Below are 23,721 nucleotides of genomic sequence, written 5' to 3'. Positions count from 1 at the left end.
TCTAGGGGGCGTTAAAAACAAGTGCAGGGGTAATTGCCTCTAGAAATGATTGGACAGACCAACAATCAATCAGAGCAATGCAGCGTGACGCAGAGCGACAGAGTAAAAGTTATATTTTTGGGCATTTTTGCCTTTATTAGATAGGATAGCTGAAGAGAGACAGAAAACGCTTACACTGCTAGGGCAAAGGTGCTCCGTTTGTTCTTGTTTTAATGAATGTTTATTTAAAACGGCCACAATTTAACGGACCTCCTTGCGACGGAAGCTGCCATCTTAGTTGTTTATGAAGACGCTGTAGCTGTGCTTCTGTGTCGTAATCTTATACCCAACCCATTTCTAAATGAGGGACTGTGATTGGTTAGGTGTATTTGGGATCGTTGGGGAAGAATAACAGCAAATAGAGACCAGCGAAAATACAAGCAAAAATGATCGTGATCTGGTTGATGGGTCCGGTGACACCAGGCTAGTTATGGCGCCAAAACTTGAAATCTGCTCCAGGTTTAATGTTTAAACATCAGTCGAGCGATGTATGAGTGCTAAAGGATCACATACCTCAAAGCAGACTCTCTCCAAAACAATAAAAAGCATATTTTTTATAGATTTATATTTTAATATTTCGTAAGTGTCCAGTGGTAGTGCTTGTTTCTCGTCTATGTTCCCCTGTCTGGTTCTGTTTTGCTGTAAAGTTATCCGTGTTGTGTTAATTTTTTCTCAGTGTAAAATATGTGTCTGTATCTGCACAGAGTGTCCTGTCAGTAAAGTGTCAATAAGTTCTGTCAAATCTTTGCTGCCTCAGAGTTGCTTCTGCACAAAAAAGGTAAAATTCGTGTGGAAGAGGAGGGAACGTTTGAGATTCCCACCCTCAAGAAAACAACCAGAGTCGTCAAGGAAGTGGAAGAGGAGCAGGAGATCATAAAACTGAAGAAGATTCCATCAGTTCCCCAAAAAGAGCCTGAAGAGCAAAAAACTCTGAGGGTCTCTAAGACCACAGTCACACATGTTGAGGAGATGGTGCACAGAGAGGAGGCTGTCGAGATGTCAATAGCCACCAGGAGAACTGTGGAGGAGAGGAAACCTCGAGACACAGCAGAGTTTGTGAAAAAGCCTGAAGTAGTGCAACCTAAAGAAGAAGAACAGAAAGAAGCTCCCAAAGATGCATGGACCCGCCAGAAACCAACACCAAAGGATGAAAAACCTGAAGATAAGATTTCTCTGCAGAAGACTCCCAAAGCACCGAAGGAAGAGGAACCAGCTCCACCGAGTGCCGCCTTGAAGAAAGTGAAGAAGCTGCCTAAAGAGGAACTGGAACCAGAAGCTGTCAAACTGAAACCATTTGAAAAGCCTGTAAAACCAGCTGAAGAGCCAGAGAAGGATAAGAAAGAGAGGCCGGACAGGGATACTGTGCCTTTCCAGAAGGGAGAGAGGACCCCAAGAGAGGTGGAAACCAAAGAACCACCGAAGAAACCTGAGAAACCTCCTGCAGAGGCGAAGGAGCCTGCAGCCAAGGTGCCAAAACAAGTAGAAAAAAAGACTCCTCCACAGAAAGAGCCTGAGGAGGTCAAACCGCTGAGCAAGGTGAAGAAAATCCCAACAACGGAAGAAGAGATAGAATCAGTCAAACTCAAGCCTTTCTCCAGACCTTCCAAAGAAGCCGCAGAGCCTGAGAAGAAACCAGCAGAGGCGAAAGAGAGGAAGCCAATCGATGACCTGCGCCGGCGTCGCAGCCCAGATGAAAAGCCAAAAGAACGGGAGCCAGAAGAAGCAAAACCAAAGAAACCTGAAATCCCAGAAGTTCCTGAGAAGAAGCCGGAGAAGCCAAAGGAGGAAGAAGCAGTTCCCGTAGAGAAGAAGGTTTCTCCTGCTCCAGCATCTGTTAAGAAACCTGAGAAGGTTCCTGAGGAGCCCAAACCTCTGCAGCTGAAGAAAGGGATCATACCCAAGGCCAAAGAGGATAAAGAAGATGTGGCCCTGAAGCCTGTGGATAAGCTGAAGAAGGTTGAGCTGAAAAAGACTCCATCTCCTAAAGTGGAGAAGCTTAAAGAAGAAGAGAAAGTCCCTGTTGAGAGGAGACCGAGTGTGGATAAACTCAAAAAGATTCCTAAAACTGTCTCACCCAAAGAATCTATTGAAGCCGTGACTCTGAAAAAGGTCCCGAAGAAGCCGTCCCCAGAGGAACCTGCAGAGCCAGCAAAGCCTGCTAAAGTTCCCCTGGCCAAAGAGGTCTCCCCCGGGGCCGTGCAGATGAAGAAGATCGCCACGCAGCCGGAGGAGGAGGTGTACGAGGAGGAGTTTGAAGCTGAAGAGGAAACCCAGGAGGAGGAGGAGGCCTGGGGCTGGGAGCTAGTTCCCACAGACGACTGGGAAGGTGAACCAGAGGAAGGTGCTCTGGAGGTACCAGGGGTGACCAGGAGAGGTGAGAGGGTGGCGGCCCATTCTCATTGGGTGACGGTCTCTTCATCTTACCCTGAATAATCTACTCATCCCAGCCAACATGCTTCTTTCTAAAGCGTCATTGCCTCATCGCATTTAAGTGTGATCGATTCACGCCATCTCTTTTCTGTGTTTATGATCATTCTGTATGTCAAACTGTGTTCATATTCATCTCCGTCTGTCATTTCTGTTGTGTTTTGTGTCTTCCATTTCAATATCACTCCATCCCCACCAATCCAACACGTGTCCTCCCACCCGTCTTTATATTTCTGTGTATTATTCCATCTTGTCGTGTTGTAAGAGGGCTTGATTATATGTTTTTATTGTGCGGTATCTGCCTACTTTCATTGTCATTTCATTTATTTACCACATCACTATCACTTCATATCCTGCGATACATTGGATTGGACATTAAATACTCCGATGACTGCATGTTTATGAAGACTAGCTTGAGACCACATTGTGTGCAGCACATTCATTTTATGTTTGTCTGAACAGAGGGACAACCAGCAGAAGAAGCAGCAAGAGGCAGGGGTAGAGGACTGAAACGTAAGTCTGTTACCCCATCCTTTAGGTTGATGCCACAGAAATCTCTTGAAAGGTTGTATGAATTTATTGTCCTCTGTTTGCATTTCAGCCAAACAAACTCCATCCCCTGGAGAAGGCAGGGGCCGGGGTCTGAGGCCTGGTGGCAAAGGACCATCACCTCCAGAGGAACCCTTTGCAGGGTTCAAGCTCAAAGCTGTCCCTCTGAAGTTTATCAAGAAGATCCAGGACATTGTGCTGCAGGAGGCTGAGTCCATCGGCTCCTCTGCTACATTTGAGTGTGAGGTCTCTCCCTCCACCGCCATCACCTCGTGGATGAAAGACGACTGTAACATTCGCGAGAGCCCCAAGCACAAATTTACATCTGATGGAAAAGATCGCAAGTTGCACATTATTGATGTTCAGCTATCAGACACCGGGGAGTACACCTGTGTGGCAAAGAACGCCGGAAAGGAGATCTCATGCACGGCCAAGCTCATCGTTGAAGGTATTTAAATCTTTTCTCACTCACGTCCAGAAGATTAATTTAAATATTTCCCAAAGTCAAACAGCTCATCGCCTTTTTATGTCTCACAGAGCTGCCCGTGAAATGGATCAAAGAGCTGGAGCCGGAATCATCTGCTCTGAAGGGTCAGCCTCTGTATCTGACCTGTGAGCTGAACAAAGAGAGAGACGTGGTCTGGAGAAAGAACGGTGAGGTCCTGAAAAAGAAGGCCAACAAGATCCAGATTAACATCATCGGTATGCAGCACGCTGTGACCATCCAGAACTCCACTGAGGAGGACGCTGGTACCTACAGCTGTGAGGTGGCCAACCAGGAGGACTGCAAGACCGCAACTAATGTCAAGATCATTGGTGAGCAGCAGAAATTCTCTCTGCATTGACTCTGATGCTTTAAGGAAACTTTTGCATGAATGGCTTCTGTAGCACCGTCATGTTTAATCCATTCTTCATAAATGTCTATTTACTCTGAAAACATTTCAATATTTATTTTGATTGCGTTGAACTTTATAGAGCTGGATTTTGTATTTCAAATTGATTTCACCAAATGCCCTGCAGCTTATTTTCAGATCTTTACAGCTTGGTAACGACAGAAAAGATCAGGATGCATTTCCCTAAAATCTCTTTGAATTTCATGAATCTGTAGAAATAACTAAAATTTGATGTTGAAGCTCCTCTTTTTGGCGCAACTTTTGATTTTCAGTATATTAATGGTGCTGTTTTCACTGTGAGGTGGGAACTATTAAGTAACGTCTGTATTTAACAGAAATCATTAAGGACTGGATCGTGAAACCTCTGAGAGACCAGCACGTGAAACCGAAAGCCACTGCTGTATTCAAGTGCGAGCTCTTCAAGGACACACCCAACTTTAAGTGGCTCAAGGGAGAGAATGAAGTCGTTCCCTCTGACAAGGTGGAGATCAAGAAGGAAGGAAAGGAGCTGACACTCACCATTAAGAACTGTCAGCCTGAGGATGTTGCAGAATACGGCATGGAAGTGGAAGGACGGTTCTACACTGCCAAGCTAACGCTAGGAGGTTTTTCTATCAATCTGTTCTCACTTTCCCTTTGACTTGAATCCCTCAAACATACCCATTGTTAAATCCTGTTATTGATATTTAATTTATATTGAACCTTTCTCTCAGAGCGTGAGGCTGAGATCCTGAAGCCCCTGGCCAGCGTGGAGGTGATAGAGAAGGAAGATGCAATGTTTGAGACAGAGATCTCTGAGGACGATGTTCCTGGAGAATGGAAGCTGAAAGGAGAGGTTTTGACCAGATCCCCGGTAAGAAAGGATGGACATGGTTTTATCCCAAGTCTTAAAGCATGCAACATTCCCCAGGTCTTTGTTATTGTATTTAAAATATAAATGTATTGTAATGTATCCATCAGACGTGCGACATCCAAATGGAGGGTCCTGTGCGTAAGCTCTTACTGAAAAACTGCCAGCTGGATAATGCCGGAGAAGTGTCCTACCAGGCTCTGAACGCAATTACCAGCGCAATGCTCAATGTCAAAGGTAAGGAGCACTCCTGGTGGCTACTACAAAAACTGCAATGTACTGTTGTTTATAGGTTTTTATGGGCTGTCAAAATAAAGGCGTAAGGTCCGTGGACAACACAATAAAGCTTTACGGCACTTGAGAGCGGACCTTAGATCTTTATTACACCCATTCATTCTTCGAGCCAGCGTCAACCTATCGGAGCCAAGGATGATGACAAGCCACTCCAGTGTGGGATCCCATCGTGTCCAGTGGTCGAAATCGTGTCCTGTTTGTTGTTTCGTTCAGTGGACGTTGTCGACCTGTTCGGTGTTCTGTCTCATTTGATGTTGTGTGGAAATATGTGCATTGACGCAACTTTACAATCTACTTGTACAGTCTGTGGTTGAATGTTTCATATTGCAGCGGCCAGTTTATGAGTAACGCCAACACTATGTTCACAAATGGGTCACTCTGGCAGATATGAAATCACAGTGCCCGTCGGTTCCCCAAAAATAACACAGAGCGAGAAATGTTTGATTGGACATGCAGAGCGCCGATAACCCTGACTGTTCCTAACAAATGGTTACTGGTGAGGACTTTGAAATACATGTAGGAATAAGTCTGACCTAAAGAATAAAGATGCTTGTTGCATCCTGATAAATCTGAGGTGAGAATGTGACGCCAAGGTAACAGGGTTACGAATGAACAGTTACCTGTCGTGAGCCCTAGTTACCTTGATGATATCATCTTCAGAAACTTGGAGATATCTCCTGTAGATTATTTTCAAGTGTAAACCATCAACAACAATAAGCGATGGCACGTGATGCTCATGTGTGTTAGTCCTGATACCCCCTGTATTGGTACGACTCAGTGCTGTGTACATGGTGATCTGGCCTCTTGCTGTAGACTGTTGTTCTGTCGTTGTGTTTCATTGTGTTCTTGATGTGTGTGTTGTCCTTGTGGCACCTCTCCACCTAGAAATCGAACTGGACTTTGTCGTCCCGCTGAAGGACGTGTCTGTGCCTGAAAAGAAACAGGCTAAGTTTGAATGCACCATCACGAAGGATGTCTCTAAGGTCATGTGGTTTAGAGGGGCTGACATCATCACCCCAGACCAAAAGTATGACATCATCGATGATGGAAAGAAGCATATGCTGATTATAAACTGCTGTGAGTTTGATGATGAAGACGAGTACACGATTGGGGTTTTGGACAAAACCTCAACAGCCAGACTCACAGTGGAGGGTAAGTGCCAGACCGCTGTCACCGGGCTTACCTGGTGGAACCTTTATTATCATGACTCCATTCAATGAGTTGGTTTCGTCCTCTGTCAAACTAACTCATATGAATATCCCCTGCTAATGCGATTGTAGGTATCAGGCTCAAATTTATCTCGCCGCTAAAGGACCAAACGGTGAAGGAAGGCGAAACTGCTCGGTTCGAGCTGGAGCTCTCCCACGAGAACATCCCCGTCACCTGGTACAAAAACGACGTAAAAATCCACCCGAGCAGAACAGTGGTCACTCATGTGGACGGAAAGAAACACGTGCTAGTAATGAAGGAAGTGACTCTAGATGATATTTGCCAAATTAAGGCCGAGGCCAAAGGAATCCCTTCCATGGCCAACCTTACAGTCATAGGTAAACTAAAAACAACCACCTGTCCTCAGTGTCTGTTCATCTTCTTCCCTACAGATATTTGTCTGTCTGTCCATGTGTGTGTCCTCATTCTTGTGTATGTAAAAGGTTTTTGTCACATTGTTTCTCTGCGTCATCATCCATGTTTCTGTCGTGTCCTTTGTTTGCCTCGTTCCATTTCCTGTTTGTGTTGTACGTGCTCCTCGGAGAGTCATGCAAACGTTTCCTCATTCCAGAGGGAGACGCGTACTTCACAGTTAAGCTGCAGGACTACACTGCAGTGGAGAAAGACGAGGTGGTTCTAGATTGCGAGCTGAACAAAGACGTGGATGTCATGTGGTACCACAATGAGGCTGAGATAAAGCCCTCTAAGATGATGGCCATTAAAGCCGAGGGGAAACGCAGAACTCTCGTCATCAAGAAAGTTGGGGACAAAGATAAAGGACAGTATTTATGCGACTGTGGGACAGACAAAACAGCAGCAACACTTCACATTGAAGGTAAAACACAGAGTTTGTGTTCTGGCTTTCTCCATCCAACAAACCCCTCCTTCCTGATGATCCTTCATCGTTCACCCTTCATCTTTGACACCTCCTAACATCAACTCAAGCCTCATCACCAACTTGGGCTGTTTTTGCACTTTGAACACTGTGTTGTTCTCATCACTTCCTAACTTCCATCATCATCACCGTGTGGTGTCTCTCATCACTCCATACTTAAAGAGAATGGTTGAAAAACCCTCTCGTAGAGTTCTTCTTCCATAACTTGAGTCTGTTCTGTTTGGAAGTGTTCGTCCCTTTGTGTGTTCATCACGACCCACCTTCAGATTGACGTCATGGTTCTTGTGATAGAACCATCGCTCTCTGAAGAAACAACCCTCACTTTGTTGTTCTTCACTGTGCTTTGAAGAACTGTGGCATCTCATTGAGTTCCTTAAAGAACCAAATGGCTCCTCAGAAGTTGTTTTTGGTCCTCAAAGTCTCTGCTAGCTCAAAGACGAACTGGATCATCACAGCTTCAGCCCTTTGGTTGTTTATGAACCTTCGATGAGATCGCTCACTGCATAATAAAGGAGGTTTTTACAGGACCTTAAATTGAGGTCTCTGCATGGTGTCGAATATGTCTTTACATCTCTATGTTTGTCCGTCACATTTTCATGTGTGTGCCTATATGTTCAGTTTGTGTCTCAATGTGGTTGGTAAGAGTTTTGTCCCTTCTCTTAAACGTCAGCTCGCCACATCAAGGTGGTTCGGCCGTTGTACGGCGTTGAAGTGTTTGAAGGAGAGACCGCTCGCTTTGAGGTCGAGCTCAGTGAGGATGATGTCCATGGCCAGTGGAAACTGAACGGAGAAGTTCTCACTCCATCTGCCGTATGTCTCCTTAAAATACATCCCAGCAGACCTGTGGTTTGGTTCATTTTCATCTTCAGTCAGCCAAGATGTGGATTCTGTTAAAGGTCCTGTATAATGTGCTTTTAGCTGTTTACAACTTGATCTAGTCCTCATTATTCATGCAGCAAAGGTGCTATGATAATGAGGTGCTGCGCTGTTTGGCAGCCTGATGTTGTCTGAGGAGGAGGGTGCAGACCGGTGCAGAGGCGGAAAAACACCAAAACCTATATGGCGAGTGCTCCAGAAGAACCGGCCCCAGTACCAAGCAAAATGTTTGACGCAATAAACTCTAAATATTATCACAACGTGGGGACACTTACCAGAGACATGTCTACTGTTGGGGTCACAAACTGTCGGTCCTTTCATGAGGGCCAGTTTCCAAACAAACCCAGCTTTGTACTTACCCTTGTCGTCAAAGCAATCTGGTTAGAGTTGTTAGCACAAACAAACAAATTGGCACAAACTTGCACGTTGTTAAAACTAAAAAGGAACCACTTCTTTGGTCATCCAGTGCTGGGACAGAATATTGACATTGTGTTATTTTGTTGTGATCAACAACAGAGCAGTTGGCATGTCTGGCTTTAAGCTTTAGCATCTCGACTCAGGAACACTGAAGCTAAACCACAATAGTGTAAGTAAGTGGTTTTGTGTGCTAGCCTTTGCAAATCACTCCTGTTGTTACTTCACCAGAAGAGCCTTTCAAACTTCCCTGCAGAAGTCATGATTTTGCAGTTGGTGAGCTGCAGATAGTAAGCAGGAGGATGACTAAAGTATACATCATTAGGCAAGGAAAATGTATTTTGAATTATATGGGACCTTTAAGAATCCAACGATTGCCTCTAAACAATTCTTTTATCTAACCGATTGGGGATAAGATCAGCAGTTTGAGACTGTTTTAACAAATGAAAGTGAACCAACCACCCCCTCAGTGTCATCTCATTTCTTTGAGGCCACTTGTTTTTACTGAAAGTTTGTCGACCACCAACAGGACGTTGAGATCGTGGAGGACGGGGCTAAACACACTCTGGTCTTTTACAACTGCAAAGTGCCTCAAACAGGCGAGGTGGCGTTTACCGCTGCTAACGCCAAGTGTTCTGCCAACCTGAAAGTGAAGGGTGAGCGCTCACTTTGTCACTCTACCATGTTGTGCAAAGATATAACTCGTTGTTGGACACAATGGTTTTCTTTCACAAATCATAAATGCAAGAGCACATGAGCATTCTTCTTTCTTTGTTCTTCTTGTGTTTAAATATAAAAATGGAAGTCTGTCGGTAGATGCAAAGTTTTTATTCCTGAGTGGCCCCTTAGCGCATTGACGTTAACTCAATGTGTCTGAATCAACAGAGCCTCCGGTGTCTTTCATTACGCCTCTGGCTGACGTGCATGTTTACGAAAAGGACGAGGCAAAGTTTGAGCTGGAGATTTCCAGAGAGCCTAAAAGCTTCCGCTGGCTGAAGGGACCACAGGAGCTGTCAAATGATGACAAGTATGAACTCCTCGTAGAGGGAATGAAGCACACGCTTATTATAAAGTCTGCCAAATATGAGGACGAAGCCAAATACATGTTTGATGCTGAAGATAAAAGGACTTCTGGAAGGTTGATAATCAAAGGTAAAGTCAGAGCGTCTCAGTGGTGGGATGTCTTCAATGGGGAGGACATGAGGAGAGCAAACTGAACGTCTGTGTGTCCTGTGATCCGTTTGTCTGTGCAGATTTGAATGGTTATGTTATTTCTGTTTGTCAGGTATTCGACTCGAATTTATCAAGCCGATTAAAGACGTGACCGTGAAGGAGCGTGAAACCGCAGAGTTCAGTGTTGAACTCTCTCATGAAAACATCCCGGTGGTTTGGTACAGAAATGACGTCCGGCTGCACCCCAGCAAGGTGGTGCACATGTCAGAGGCTGGAAAAGTCCACACGCTGGCCTTCAAGGAGGTCTCTATTGACGACACCTCCATGATTAAAGTGGAGGCCATGAGCAAGATGTCAGAGGCCATGCTCACCGTGCTCGGTAATGATCAGTCTCTGGAAGGATGCTGGTGATACCCTGGAGAGAGAAAGTTTGCATGTGGATTGTTTTTAACCGTTGTTTGTGGCTTTGTTGTTTTCCTTCCTGCAGAGGGCGACCTTTACTTCACAGTGAAGCTTCAGAACTACACCGCCGTCGAGAAAGACGAGGTGATTTTGCCCTGCGAGCTGAGCAAGGCCAACGGGGAGGTGAAATGGTTCAAAGACGGTAGTGAAATATATCCGTCCAAGAACATTGTCGTCCAATCAGACGGCAAGAAGCGCGTGCTGGTCATCAAGAAGGCGGCAAAGAGCCACAGGGGAGCGTACACCTGTGACTGTGGCACCGACAAAACCACAGCCGACCTGAACATTGAAGGTAATGCGATCAAGCCTCGCCCCTCAGGCCTGGTCAGGACTGCACTGTCAGGCCCCGCCCACCCACCGCCGTACCCTGAAACCCCGCCCCTGTCTGGGTCGTCATTAATTTCTCCTCCATCCTACATAACCGTGTCCTGTTCCTTCATTCTGAATGTTTTCTCTGTCTGTGAGTCGTCTGCGTAACACTTGAGGATAATCCAACCTTATAGATCTGACATGATCAATTTAACTGTCTGAGGAACATCAGAGACTTTAATATAACATACATGTGTATAACATGTTAGAGTACTCGTGTGTATTTTTACCTTTTTTATTTGTCATAGTATAGTTATTTTTGTGATTCTACAACACATCAGAAGGAACATCTTCCGTTGGCGGCTTTACTACGGGGTGCTGAGAGGAACAAACTAAATCATGAATGATTTAACATGATAGACGTTAACATTCAGATTTGATCCTCAAACACTTATATAGAGCCTGTGTGGATGTGTAAAGATGTTTCATAGGGTTGGATTATCGTCCAGAGTTCCTCTTTGTTGTCTGCTTTGCACAGATTGTAAGTCGCTCTTATTGAGAGCGTCAGCTGCACGCACACTGTCTCTGTTTGTCCTTCACCGATCATCATGTCTGTTGCTCCGTGTACCACTCCATCAGACCGTTCTCACTCCTCGCGTCCTCTAACAGACCTCACTCAACTTCACGTCTCTCTGCTGATCTCTAACGTCTCTTTAAACCTCTGCAGAGCGCGACATCAAGGTTGTGCGCCCGCTGTACAGCGTGGAGGTCACAGAGACGGAGGTGGCAAAGTTTGAGACGGAGATATCTGAAGGAGATCTTCACGCTGTGTGGAAACTGAAGGGAGATACGCTCCACCCGTCTGCCGTAAGACCCAACAAACATCATAGTTTCTTTCAGGACTCGGGGAGCTCCATAAAATGTGTTGTTTGAAAACACACCATCCTGTGAGCTTGTCCTGAAGTTAAATTTTTATGATTGAAGTCTGTGGATGTTCGTTCTCAGGACGTGGAGATAAAGGAGGAGGGACCCCGACACATCCTGATCCTCTACAACTGCAAGATTGACATGGCCGGAAGTATCGACTTCTCGGCAGCGAATGCCAAATCTTCAGCTCACCTCAGGGTCAAAGGTGACAGAAATAACTCTCACATGAGTCACGTTTGACGGTCATGAGCTGAAAATACAGAACAACAGAAGGCGCTCTACTTTTCTGTTACAGGGGATGAATAAGATAAAATAGAGATATATTAGAATAAAGGAAATACCTGAGATATGCATGAAGATATATCTGTAGAATATGTTTAAATTTGTGTGTTAAAGTAAAATATACAGCAGAGAGTAAAAGCTCAGAAATAAGAGCGATAAGAAATTGTAAATATTTGTGTATATCAATAGCTCATGCAGCTGATTGAGGTAAGTTTCACGTCCCAGTGTCTCCTCCACTTTGATTCGTTTGTTGGATAAAAACAGAATAAGGGAGGAGGAGAAACACACTCCTTAATTCCGTTTCCAAGTAGACCTCCAAAACAACGAGTCCACGTTCTGTTGCTTCTTCCATTTTTCGAATTTTTAAAGTCTGACTCATTCCTTTGAGGTTTTCACTTCTTCTTCAGGTGTTACTTTAAATGTTTCTGCATTAAAATTTGTAGAACTTCAGATTTAAAGTCTTGAGGTGTCCAGTGTGTTCCTGCAGAGGTGAGGGGTATGTTAGTGACTCCATCTGAGCTGATAATGATTTTATATTCTTCACTGTGACACTTGCTGATTAAATGAAGCGTGGAGCTTTCAGCTGGCTGTCACTGAAGCTGCCAGCTGACTTTAACTGCCCGTTAAAGGGCTTTAATTCAGGCATGTGAGGAAGCCTGTTGTAAATAGTTGTTAATCCAAACTGAGTCCAGTTACGAAAGCTTCCATAACACCGCGGTGTTACAACACGGACTGTTACTGAACAGTGACTGTAACGTTGGGTAACTCCTGCGTGGATCTCCACATTCTCCTTTTCCAGGAAAAATGCCGGCTGGTGATTGACAGGAGCAGATTGTCCCCCCTGATGGGTTTGACAGAGGTGGGCTCTCAGCCAATCAGGGCCCCCGGTTATTTTAGAAGCCACATGCCTTATGTAGAGCAGGTTTCCAGTGATTGGCAGGGGGAGGACACGACCCTGTCCCTCACTGGTCCCTGTCAGCTGTAAACTTCTGATGACAGGTTGTATGCTAATGAGCTGAGCCCCCCAATGCCAAGTCCCACAGAGGCCGTGTTCAGTTGTCCTGAGGGCTTGAGCGGCCTGCCTTCAGCTCAACCACACCATGAGGATTAGCCACTGAGGATTAGCCGTTTCTCTCTGCGGAGTTTTTGGATCTATTGACCTGTTCTGGGAGGGGACTAACTATGTCTTCTCCCCAATCCAAAGCCCGAGTGATCGGCCTGCAGAGGCCTCTGAAGGATGTCACTGTGACCGCCGGAGAGACCGCCACCTTCGAGTGTGAGCTGTCCTATGAAGACATTGCTGTCGAGTGGTTCCTGGGGGGTACAAAGCTGGAACCAAGCGACAGAGTAAGTCCAAACACACCTGACAGAGTCCGTACAATGTTTCTGCTCACTCCCCCTCCCCACACCCCCACACCAAACACTGAGCCTCCACTGATGCTACAGGCCTCATGCTGGTCCTGGTCCTGGTCCTGATCTAGATCCAGGGATCCCCTCTTTATTTGTACACAGTGTTGAGGTTAATGTTGTCCACACTGCTGCAGCTTCAGGCCCCCTTCATATATGGCCCTGCTGCAGGAGGTCCAGGATTCCAGCAGAGCATTCGATCCTGGTCTTGGAGATAAGGCCGACTTTCTGCCCTGCCAGCGTTTCTGCAGGTTATTTTTAACAGGAGCAGGAGGGCAGGTGGCAACAGCAGATATTCAGCAGCTTCACTTTTTAAAGTCACAGAGCGTTTGCTTAGCCTTTTCTTGTTGTGTTGATGTTTTCCCGCTGAATTAAAGCAGCTCGCTGTGAGTCCAGGCCCTGAAATGAAACCAGTCGTAAAGAAGGATTATTTTGATTATCTGATGTAACCTGAGCTCTCTGAGGTCCACAGCGACACATGATCTCTCTCTGGGTTGTGCAAGAGTGATTCAGTGCATGCTACATGGTCAAAACGCTCTAACTGTTTTATCACATGTAGAAAAAGAAACATGATGATCCTCAACTGTCTTTATTTATTTCAGCTTTGTTTGTTTGGAATCAAATTGTTAAAAAGTGAGAAACTGTAGTTTCACGGCTGCTTTAAAGACTGAAATCTGGAGTTAAATGTTCTAATTTGTTGTCTGTTTGTGGCTTTGAATGGTGGTTTAAAATGCTTAAATCAGACCAGTAGTATGCTCTATTATGCCAAAAAAATCAGTTCAAATAGGAACAAATGAAACTGGAAACTTTCATAAACACATTTTAGCTAAGTCTAGTTAACGTGACTCAGCTACAATGTGTTTATGAAAGCTTACAGAAGACTTTCCTTTTGCAATGTTCCTATTTTAACTGATTTTTGTAACAGACCAGAATCATTCTTAACTTTTTTAAACTAAGAGTTCAAACTGTTGTTTAAATCAGCCGAGTTAAATACAGGTTTAGGACTGCAGTCAGACATGGAGCCTAAAAACTGATCCGTATAAACTTTAATACTAAATTACAGTGAGGAGACATGTTAGCAAATTTGAACGTGTTTAAAGTGAGGCAGGAAGAGTGACAAGACCCCCCCCCCCCCCCCCCCCCCCACAGAGCAATTCAACTATAAAACAGTCCCTGACACCGACACACACACAAAACCTCCTGTCTTTACAACTCAAATCAAAACACTTCAGCTCAAAGACATATTATTTTGTATTTAAAAACACAAAATAATATGATGTTAATTTTAACTTTACATCAGATTTGAACTAAATTCAGACTTTGATTTATTGAAATTATCACAAAAATTGACCCACAGAGGGATGCCTTCATGATCTTTTACAGCTTTGTTAAAAACATATGTTTAAAAAACTTAAAGTTTACCAAAGTGCTGCACAGTGAGGAAAAATAAGTTATAACACAGAACATAAAAACATGTAAAAAGGAAATACATTGTTGTTTCAGTTTTTTTAAATCAATCCAACCTGATGATTGATCTGTCATGACTTCAACTTATTTAAGACTTTGAATGTTCCCATCTGGTGTAAAAAATAAAGCTTAGGTCGGTTTAAACTGTCACTGACCTCTTACAACAAATCAAGAAAATCAAGAAACCTTTAAAGATAACCTGACTCAAATGTTTCTGAGCCCAAACATGTCGATAAGAAACTTATCTGTATTATGTTCGTCAGTGCAGCCTCATGGTTTATGAAAGAAGCACCGACAGGCAGCTGCTCTGACCTCTGGGGGGAGTTTTATTTTGAAAAAACAGATGTAAACACGAGTGTTAGATAAACAGACAGAGGGTGAAATCAGGAAAAGTTCAGAAGAAGAAAAAAACAACAGAAAACAGAAAAATGAACGAAACAAATAGAAACAGAACCTGTTAAACTGTTAAAAAAAGACTTACAGTATAAATGATCATTTTAATATCAGATATGTTTAATCTCCTTTAAAGACGGGTGTATCTGGTGCTCTCAGGCGTCTCTCTGTGATATACACTCTGTGGATGTGAGGTAAAATCAGCCGTCAGGTGTCAGAGGTCGTGCAGTTTAAATCGGGGGAAGGAAAGCAGCTGCCTGCGTTCGTATGAGCTGACAGGACTCAGCTGACTGAGTCTGTGTGAGACCTGAGAACCCAAAATCCTGCTCCATGTTCAGCTCTGTGTCCTGAGAACGTTGCAGATATTGTTGAGGGAAGAAAGAGAGTTTGATTGTGTGTGTATCAGGAACAGAAAACCCCTCAATTTTTCTAATCTGTAAACATGACAGGTACTTTAAGGGACTGGAAAACCTGCCACTTTTCTGCCTCTGTAAACCTGACAGTCAAATTTCAGGGAATTTAAAACCCTCAACATTTCTGCTAATTATGCCTGAAAGCCTGCGATCAGGAAGAAAGAACAAACAATGTTTTTCAAGCCTTATAAAATGTGTCAGGGAGAAAACATCAACCAACAGATTTACCTGACAGGTGTTTTTCATGGCTAAATGCAAACTTACTGACTGGCTGTTTTACCTGACAGGTGTAGTTCAGGGCTAAATGAACCCTTACTCACTGGCTGTTTTACCTGACGGGTGTAGTTCAGGGCTAATTGAACACTTACTGACTGGCTTTTTTACCTGACAGGTGTAGTTCAGAGCTAAATAAACCCTTACTGACTGACTTTTACCTGACAGGAATTGTTCAGGGCTAAATAAAACCTTATTCACTGTCTGTGTTACCTTACAGGTGTTGTTTAGGGCTAAATGAACCCTTACTGACTGGCTGTTATACGTGACAGCTGTTGTTCAGGGCTAAATGAACCCTTTCTGATTTGCTGTTATATGTGACAGGCGTAGTTCAGGGCTAAATGAACCCTTACTGACTGGCTTTTTTACCTGACAGTTTTAGTTCAGGGCTAAATGAACCCTCACTGACTGGCTGTTTTACCTGACAAGTGTAGTTCAGGGCTATATGAACCCTTATTCACTGGCTGTGCTACCTTACAGGTGTTGTTTAGGGCTAAATGAACCCTTCTCTTACTGGCCGTTTTACCTGACAGGTGTAGTTCAGGGCTAAATGAACCCTTACAGACTGTCTGTTTTACCTGACAGGTGTTGTTCAGGGCCAAATTAACCCCTTTCTGATTGGCTGTTTTACGTGACAGGTGTTGTTCAGGGCTAAATGTACCCTTTCTGACTGACTGTTTTACCTTACAGGTGTTGTTCAGGGCTAAATGAACCCTTTCTGACTGGTCATACCTGACAGTTGTAATTCAGGGCTAAATGAACCAGTACTGACTGGCTGTTTTACCTTACAGGTGTTGTTCCGGGCTAAATGAACCCTCTGTGACAGGCTGTTTTACCTTACAGGTGTAGTTCAGGGCTAAATGAACCCTTATTAACTGGCTGTCTTACCTGACAGGTGTAGTTCAGGGCTAAATGTACCCTTATTGACTGGCTGTTTTACCTTACAGGTGTTGTTCAGGGCTAAATGAACCCTTATTGACTGGCTGTTTTACCTGACAGGTGTTGTTCAGGGCTAAATGAACCCTTTCTTACTTGCTGTTTTACCTGACAGGTGTAGTTCAGGGCTAAATGAACCCTCTGTGACAGGCTGTTTTACCTTACAGGTGTAGTTCAGGGCTAAATAAACCCTTACTCACTGGCTGTTTTACCTGACAGGTGTAGTTCAGGGCTAATTGAACCCTCACTGACTGGCTTTTTTACCTGACAGGTGTAATTCAGGGCTAAATGAACCCTTATTGACTGACTGTTTAACCTGACAGGTGTAGTTCAGGGCTAAATGTACCCTTTTTGACTGGCTGTATTAACTGACAGGTGTAGTTCAGGGCTAAGTGAACCCTTACTGACAGGCTGTTTTACCTTACATGTGTTGTTCAGGGCTAAATGAACCCTAACTGACTGGCTGTTTTACCTGACAGATGTAATTCGGGGCTAAATGAACCCTTATTGACTGACTGTATTACCTGACAGGTGTTGTTCAGGGCTATATGAACCCTTATTCACTGGCTGTTTTATCTGACAGGTGTAGTTAAGGGCTAAATGAACCCTTATTGACTGGCTGTTTTACCCTACAGGTGTAGTTCAGGGCTAAATGAACCCTTATTGACTGGTTGTTTTACCTGACAGGTATGATTCAGGTCTAAATGAACCCTTATTGACTGGCTGTTTTACCTGACAGGTGGTGCTAAAGACAGACGGTAAAGTCCAAAGCCTGACACTGAGAGACGTCCAGCTGAGTGAAGCCGGACAAGTCAAACTCACTGCCAAGGACTTCCATACTGAAGCTAACCTCACTGTTAAAGGTAAGACCACCACACCTGAGGATTCTGCTGAGGACTACAAACATGACGTGTGTTTGTAGTCCAAGTTGACAGTTTAAAGACAGTTTAACACTGAGAGTTTTGGGTTTGCTTCCCTGCAGTGGTTTCACACTAAGCACCAGTGATGTCACTCAAAACACTGTGGTATCACTGGTGGGCGTGGCCTAACGTTCGTAAACATCAGTATCTTAATGGAAGTTCTGCATTCAGGCATTAACAACCCTAAAACAGATGGTTTTTCAGTGAAAGGAGAACGATGATGTTTGATATTTTTACATATCTTTAAAGTGTGAAATGTGTAAAATGCCGTTATTAAACTTATTTTTTATTTAAATTTATTTAAATACATTTATTTTCTACATTATTTCAGTTTGTGAACTACAGTGTGTGTTTCCATAGCAGCTGTCAGAGTCAGCAGCTAAACCAACATGAGGGTGTTGATGTGAGCAGCTGCTGCAGGTCTTTGATTTATGACGCTGACAGAGAACAAGGTGGAAACTTTGAACAGTAACACCCTGCAGAAACTAAAATACCTTCTGTGTGTGTGTGTGTGTGTGTGTGTGTGTGTGTGTGTGTGTGTGTGTGCGTGTGTATGTGTGTGTATTCAGAGTCCCCTGTGGAGTTCAGCAAGCATTTGGAGGACCAGACGGTGGAGGAGGAGGCCACAGCCACACTTGAGTGTGAAGTGTCCAGAGAGAATGCAGAGGTGCGATGGTCCATCGACGGACAGGATATCCGCAAGACCAAGAAGTACGAGATGATCATTGACGGCCGCAAGAGGGCGCTGCTCATCCACGACTGCACTCTGGACGACTCCAGGACGTACACCTGTGACGCCAAAGCCTTCAAAACCTCCTGTTTCCTCAATGTTGAGCGTGAGTGCAGCTGTGACGTGGCAGAGTTATTAACTCTTTACTTTCAGAGAGTTCAAGCAAAAATTAAATGTTCAGATAAATGCTTCAATCATGAAAGATCAAAACTGAAAGAAAGAAAACATACACGTGCAAACAAACATAAAATATAAAACTGATGGGCGCAGACTTAGCCTAATGGTTGAGTTGCGTGTGTTGGCCGGGGTTTGAATCCAGCCTGCGGCCTCTTTTCCGCATGTCATTCCCCCACTCTCACTTTCTACACTATGCACTGTCCTCTCCTCTATAAATAAAGGTGTAAAGAAAAAAAAGGCACCAAAAATATAAAAATATAAAAAATATATTTATATATCAAACTGATTACAAGACAATAAAGAATCAGAATAAGTTAGGAAGCATTAGGGATCAAGACTTTTGAGGTGCTCTTATGAAGTGAAGACATCCACTACAGAACTTAGAGACCCGCTTCAGATACAAGAACCTGAACAGAAATAAAATCAGAGTGAATTATACTCTGCACTTTTAAGGAATCCTACAATGAAAACAAGAATCAGTTTTAAGATTAAAGGAACATTCTGTAAAACATTAGATATATTCTCAGCAACATAAAAACCTTTGATCCAGGGGGCGCCGTTGGCCCAGCGGATTAAGCGCATTCTATATACAGAGTCCTTGTTGCAGAGGTCGCTGGTTCAGCTCCCGACCTCGACCGTGTGCTGCATGTCTCCCCTCTCTCTCCTCAGCTGTCCAATCAAATAAAGGCAAAAATCCACCAAAAATAACTTTAAAAAAAAGCAATACCTTAAACTCTAAAAGTTAACAAATTAAACACACATCTCTCGAACGTCCCTGAAAACATGTTGAGGATCCTACTGTGGATTATTCAGGTCAGTGATCAGGTCACTAAAGAGTTTGTGTTTCATTGAAAAACAAACAACAAAAAAATGGAGTAAAGAATATGATCAGCAAACTTTCTGATGATGTCCCTCTCCTCCTCATTATCGTTCTTTAATGAAGAGAATAAAAATGTATCGGTCAGTTTTCACAGGAGCTCTACGCAGACTCTGCAAGGATTAAAAACTCAAAGACAGACACATGACAGTTCTACAATATTTAAGATTTAACCTTACAAACAGATTCATGAAATGTAAATAAAGGAAATAAGAGAATCTGAAAGAGAGAGAAAGAAACATCAACACTGTTACTATCAAGACGTTTAAATAAAATGAACTTTAAAGCTATGAAACGAGCTTGTATGACTCTCAGTGTGTCTGCAGTCACACAGAGAGTTCTTAGATCAAATAATCATCTGTGTTCAGAGGTCAGAAGATACTTTAAATAAGGGGGTAACACTTGTTAAGGATCTCACTTTCGATCTGTCACTGATGATGATGTCCGTGTTCTTTGGTCAACAGCTCCACATGTCGAGTTTTCGAAGCCGCTCCATGATGTCGAGATCAAAGAGAAGGAATCCGCCAGGTTTGAGTGTGAAGTCTCCAGAGAGGACGTCAAGGTGAGCGCGCCTCTTTGTCTTTCTGTCGTCAGAGAGTTTAAATAAAGGTTGGATTTTGAATTACCTCTCTTCTTGTCTCCGTCTCAGGTCCGCTGGTTCAAGGACGGAAGTGAAATCAGGAAGGGGAAGAAGTACGAAATTATTGCACAGGGCCGCCAACACATCCTCATCGTCCACAAGTCGGTGTTTGATGACGAGGCGGAGTACGAATGTGACGCAAAGACCACCAAGTCCTCCGGCATGCTCACCGTCGTCGGTAAGAAAACTAGTTCCCTTTAATCTGAAGAGTAAACCTTTGTGAGGTAGAGACCTGTAAACACTGAGACCTCGGACATGAGCTCAGATCTATGTGTGTCTCTGTCATTGCAGAGGAGGAGACCAGGTTCACAAAGAACCTCTCCAACGTGGAGGGAACAGAGACGGACAGCGTGAAGCTGATCTGCGAGGTGTCCAAACCCAGCGCTGACGTCACCTGGTACAAAGGAGACGAGGAGCTGCCCGAGGGCGGACGCTACGAGCACATCTATGATGGAAAGAAAAGGATCCTGCTCATCCAGGATCTCAAGATGGCCGACGCCGGAGAGTACAACTGCAGGCTGAGCCCGAGCATCAAAACCTCCGGGAACCTGAAGATCAACGGTGAGGATGGGTTTAAGTGATTCTGCAGAGTCTGATCACACTAAGATCACGACCTCTGACCTCTGTCTGCGTCTCCTTTCAGAGCTGGCTGCAGAGTTCATCTCCAGGCCCCAGAGCGTGGAGGTGGTGGAGAGCGAGAAGGCCGAGTTCACCTGCTCCGTCTCCAAGGAGACCTTCGAGGTGAAGTGGGTCAGAGAAGATAAGGAGCTGCAGGCGGGAGACAAGTACCAGATGGTCAGCGACGGGAAGAGACGATCTCTGATCATCAAGAACTGTGAGCCCAAAGACGAGGGCGGATACGTGGTGATGATCGGACCAACCAGAGCCAGCGCCGACCTCACTGTGCTTGGTAAGCCCTGCAAAACGACCCATGACACCACAGAGCAGCATATTAATATTCAGCCCACTTTAACATGAAGAGTTAAATGTGTTCATCTCGCGGAAGCTCATCTCTGATCTTTGTTCCCTGCAGAGAAACTGAAGATCATCACTCCTCTGAAGGACACAGAGGCCAAAGAAGGACAGGAAATCGTCCTGAACTGTGAAGTGAACACTGAGGGCGCCAAGGCCAAGTGGCTGAAGAACGATGAGACCATGTTCGAGAGCAGCAAGTACCTGATGGTCCAGAGAGACAATGTGTTCTCTCTGAGGATCAAAGACGCCCAGAAGCCAGACGAATCAAACTACACCATCACCCTGACCAATCAGAGAGGAGAGCAGGCAAAGAGCACCTGCAAGCTCACCGTCAAAGGTCAGCAAGAGACGGCAGAGTGGAGCGTCATATTTACATCCTGATTCAATTCAATGCAAACAATTAGACAGCTGCAGGCTGGAGCAAAAGACTGAAATCATTACGACACATGTTGTAGCTTTCAATCATTCTCAGCCTACAATATGTCAAATTATAAACCCAGATCTATTCGAGTTTCTCTGGAGCTCCAGTAATTTATAGACTTGCAAGTTTCAGCTCCGCTTGAATAAATGTCTAATGTGTTTGTTTTTGTTGTTCAGAGGAGAGTCTGAGGATCATGGTTCCTCTGGAGGACATCGACACTCAGGAGAAGAAGACCGTCAGCTTCTCCTGTAAAGTCAACAGACCAAACGCCACACTTAAGTGGATGAAGGCCGGCCAGGAGATCGCCTTCAACAAACGCATCGTGTACCGGGTGGACAAAGAGAAGCACACTCTGACCATCAAAGACTGCACGCTGGCGGACGAAGGCGAGTACATTGCCATGGCCGGAGACGACAAGTCCACGGCTGAGCTGATCATCAGCGAGGCGCCCACAGACTTTTCCATGCACCTGAAGGACCAGACCATCACTGAGTTCGATGATGCAGAGTTCACCTGCAAGCTGACCAAAGAGAAGGCCGACGCTAAGTGGTATAGAAACGGACGTGAGATCAGAGAAGGACCAAGGTTCGTCACCGCCGAGCTGCTAAACGTTCAAAAACATAGAACTTTATTAAAATGTCCCTGAAAGAAGATCTCTGTCAGCTCAGAGTGAGAGAATGTTTGTTCGTCTGTTGATGGATGATGATGTTGATGTTGTTTTCTAGATATACATTTGAAAAGGATGGAAAGATGTGCACCCTGCGTATCAAGGAGTGCAGACCTGATGACGAGTGTGAGTACGCCTGTGGAGTCGACGACAAGAGATCCAGAGCCAGGCTCTTTGTTGAAGGTGAGCGGCCTTGAAATGAACATTTAAATTATTTGTATCTTATAAAATGGTTCCTGTTTTATACGTGCGAACCATGTTTGGTAAAGAATCGAGGTGTACCCAGAAGTCTTTGCAGCAATCGAGGGCCTGTCTGTTTACACTGTTGTTTGAGCAGGGCTTTGTCTGCAGAACTTCTATGTCCTTTAGTAGAGACAGTTAACTCTGTGTTAAGACGCTTTGTTAACTCCATATCTGCTTTTGTTCAATGAGATTTTAAACGAAAACACAAGAACAGCTGATAGAAATCATGTCTTTGCAACAGCAGCTCTGCACCTCGAAATTATACCTCCAAAAAAAAAGGCAGGTCAGTTACTCCTCTGTACGGAAAGTTATTATCAGAAGTCCCGCCCCTTCTTGATATTGATTGGCGCTGAGGGAGTATGTCGGTGTTCTGAAAGTTAACTTATTTGTCTGAGAGCGCCGTTACAAAAACCCTGGCTGTGTTTTGGAAAGTAAAAATAAATCAGGATCTGAAGAGGTGGAGAGAAATACCTCATTGAAGCAGATAAAAGTGATGAAAACATTCTAAACACAATTTCTGCTTTTATTCAAAGCACATTTAAAGGCAAAAACTTTCTTTGAAATAATAGAAGACATAAAATCAAGCTTCAAACTTTATCAGTGTGCAACAAAAAGAGGAAGAAGAGGAAGAAGAGAAAGAAGATGAAGTGATCCAAATTTGCAGAATTATCTTGATGCAACACAAATTCTCACAACATTTAAGTGCATGAAAGAGAAAATAGAGGTCACATGGATCAGTGTAGAAGAAAAAACGCCAAAGACGTTACTCCGGACGCCATCGTTTATAGACGAAGGAGCGAGGAAACACAAACAGTAGGATTAAACATCAGTCTAACTCCTCCTCCTCCTTCATTCACTGATCTCTCCATGAATCTGTTTGTCCTGCAGAGACCCCGGTGGAGATCATCAGACCCCCACAGGACGTGTTTGAACCTCCAGGCTCAGACGTGGTGTTTGAGGTGGAGCTGAACAAAGACAGAGTGGAGGTGAAGTGGTTGAGGAACAACATGACCGTCGTCCAGGGAGACAAATACCAGATGATGAGCGAGGGTAAAATCCACAGACTGCAGGTGTGTGAGATCAGACCCCGAGACCAGGGAGAGTACCGGCTCATCGTCAAAGACAAAGACGCCAAGGCCAAGCTGGAGCTGGCAGGTGAGGCCTCCAACACCTCCTCCGTCATGGTGGTGAGGTTTGATCTCTCTCAGAGACGTAGATCAATGTGAGCTGAGTTTCTGTGTCCTGTGTCCTCCAGCTGTGCCTCAGATTAAGACCACAGACCAGACCTATGTGACCGACGCCAGGAAGCCCATCGCCATGGCCGTCCCCTACAGCGCGTACCCGAAGGCTGAGGCCGACTGGCTGTACAACAACCTGAGTCTGCCCAAAGACAACATCCACACGTCCGCAGACCGCACAGAGTACCGTCTGAAGGACCCGATGAAGGCCGACCAAGGCCGCTACAGGGTCATCATCAAGAACAAACACGGCGAGGGAGAGGCCTTCATCAACCTGGAGGTCATCGGTAAGTCCTCTGGACACGGACAAAAAACTGTCATCAGGTGATCTTCAGTCTGACCTGA

At 44.6% G+C, this 23,721-nt stretch overlaps 1 protein-coding gene across 1 annotated transcript in view; it reads left to right on the top strand.

Annotated features, from left to right (window-relative positions):
* Window positions 1-23,721, top strand: part of ttn.2 (titin, tandem duplicate 2) — a 198,922-nt gene that overhangs the window by 93,478 nt on the left and 81,723 nt on the right. The window contains 29 exon segments of the mRNA XM_034694393.1: window positions 797-2,413; window positions 2,929-2,979; window positions 3,068-3,463; window positions 3,553-3,831; window positions 4,244-4,513; window positions 4,622-4,761; window positions 4,869-4,995; window positions 5,938-6,204; window positions 6,333-6,599; window positions 6,833-7,096; window positions 7,827-7,966; window positions 8,976-9,102; window positions 9,332-9,598; window positions 9,732-9,998; window positions 10,107-10,373; window positions 11,118-11,257; window positions 11,396-11,522; window positions 12,804-12,946; window positions 17,228-17,351; window positions 17,978-18,244; window positions 19,657-19,754; window positions 19,842-20,010; window positions 20,124-20,393; window positions 20,476-20,742; window positions 20,866-21,144; window positions 21,405-21,813; window positions 21,954-22,078; window positions 23,027-23,293; window positions 23,394-23,663. Coding sequence (XP_034550284.1) covers window positions 797-2,413; window positions 2,929-2,979; window positions 3,068-3,463; window positions 3,553-3,831; window positions 4,244-4,513; window positions 4,622-4,761; window positions 4,869-4,995; window positions 5,938-6,204; window positions 6,333-6,599; window positions 6,833-7,096; window positions 7,827-7,966; window positions 8,976-9,102; window positions 9,332-9,598; window positions 9,732-9,998; window positions 10,107-10,373; window positions 11,118-11,257; window positions 11,396-11,522; window positions 12,804-12,946; window positions 17,228-17,351; window positions 17,978-18,244; window positions 19,657-19,754; window positions 19,842-20,010; window positions 20,124-20,393; window positions 20,476-20,742; window positions 20,866-21,144; window positions 21,405-21,813; window positions 21,954-22,078; window positions 23,027-23,293; window positions 23,394-23,663 — 7,701 coding nt within the window.

This window comes from Notolabrus celidotus, chromosome 10 (genome assembly GCF_009762535.1).
Source record: "Notolabrus celidotus isolate fNotCel1 chromosome 10, fNotCel1.pri, whole genome shotgun sequence".
NCBI classification, from domain to species: Eukaryota; Metazoa; Chordata; class Actinopteri; order Labriformes; family Labridae; genus Notolabrus; species Notolabrus celidotus.
Note: the sequence above shows the minus strand (reverse complement) of the source record. Positions and strands in the feature narration are given on the sequence as shown.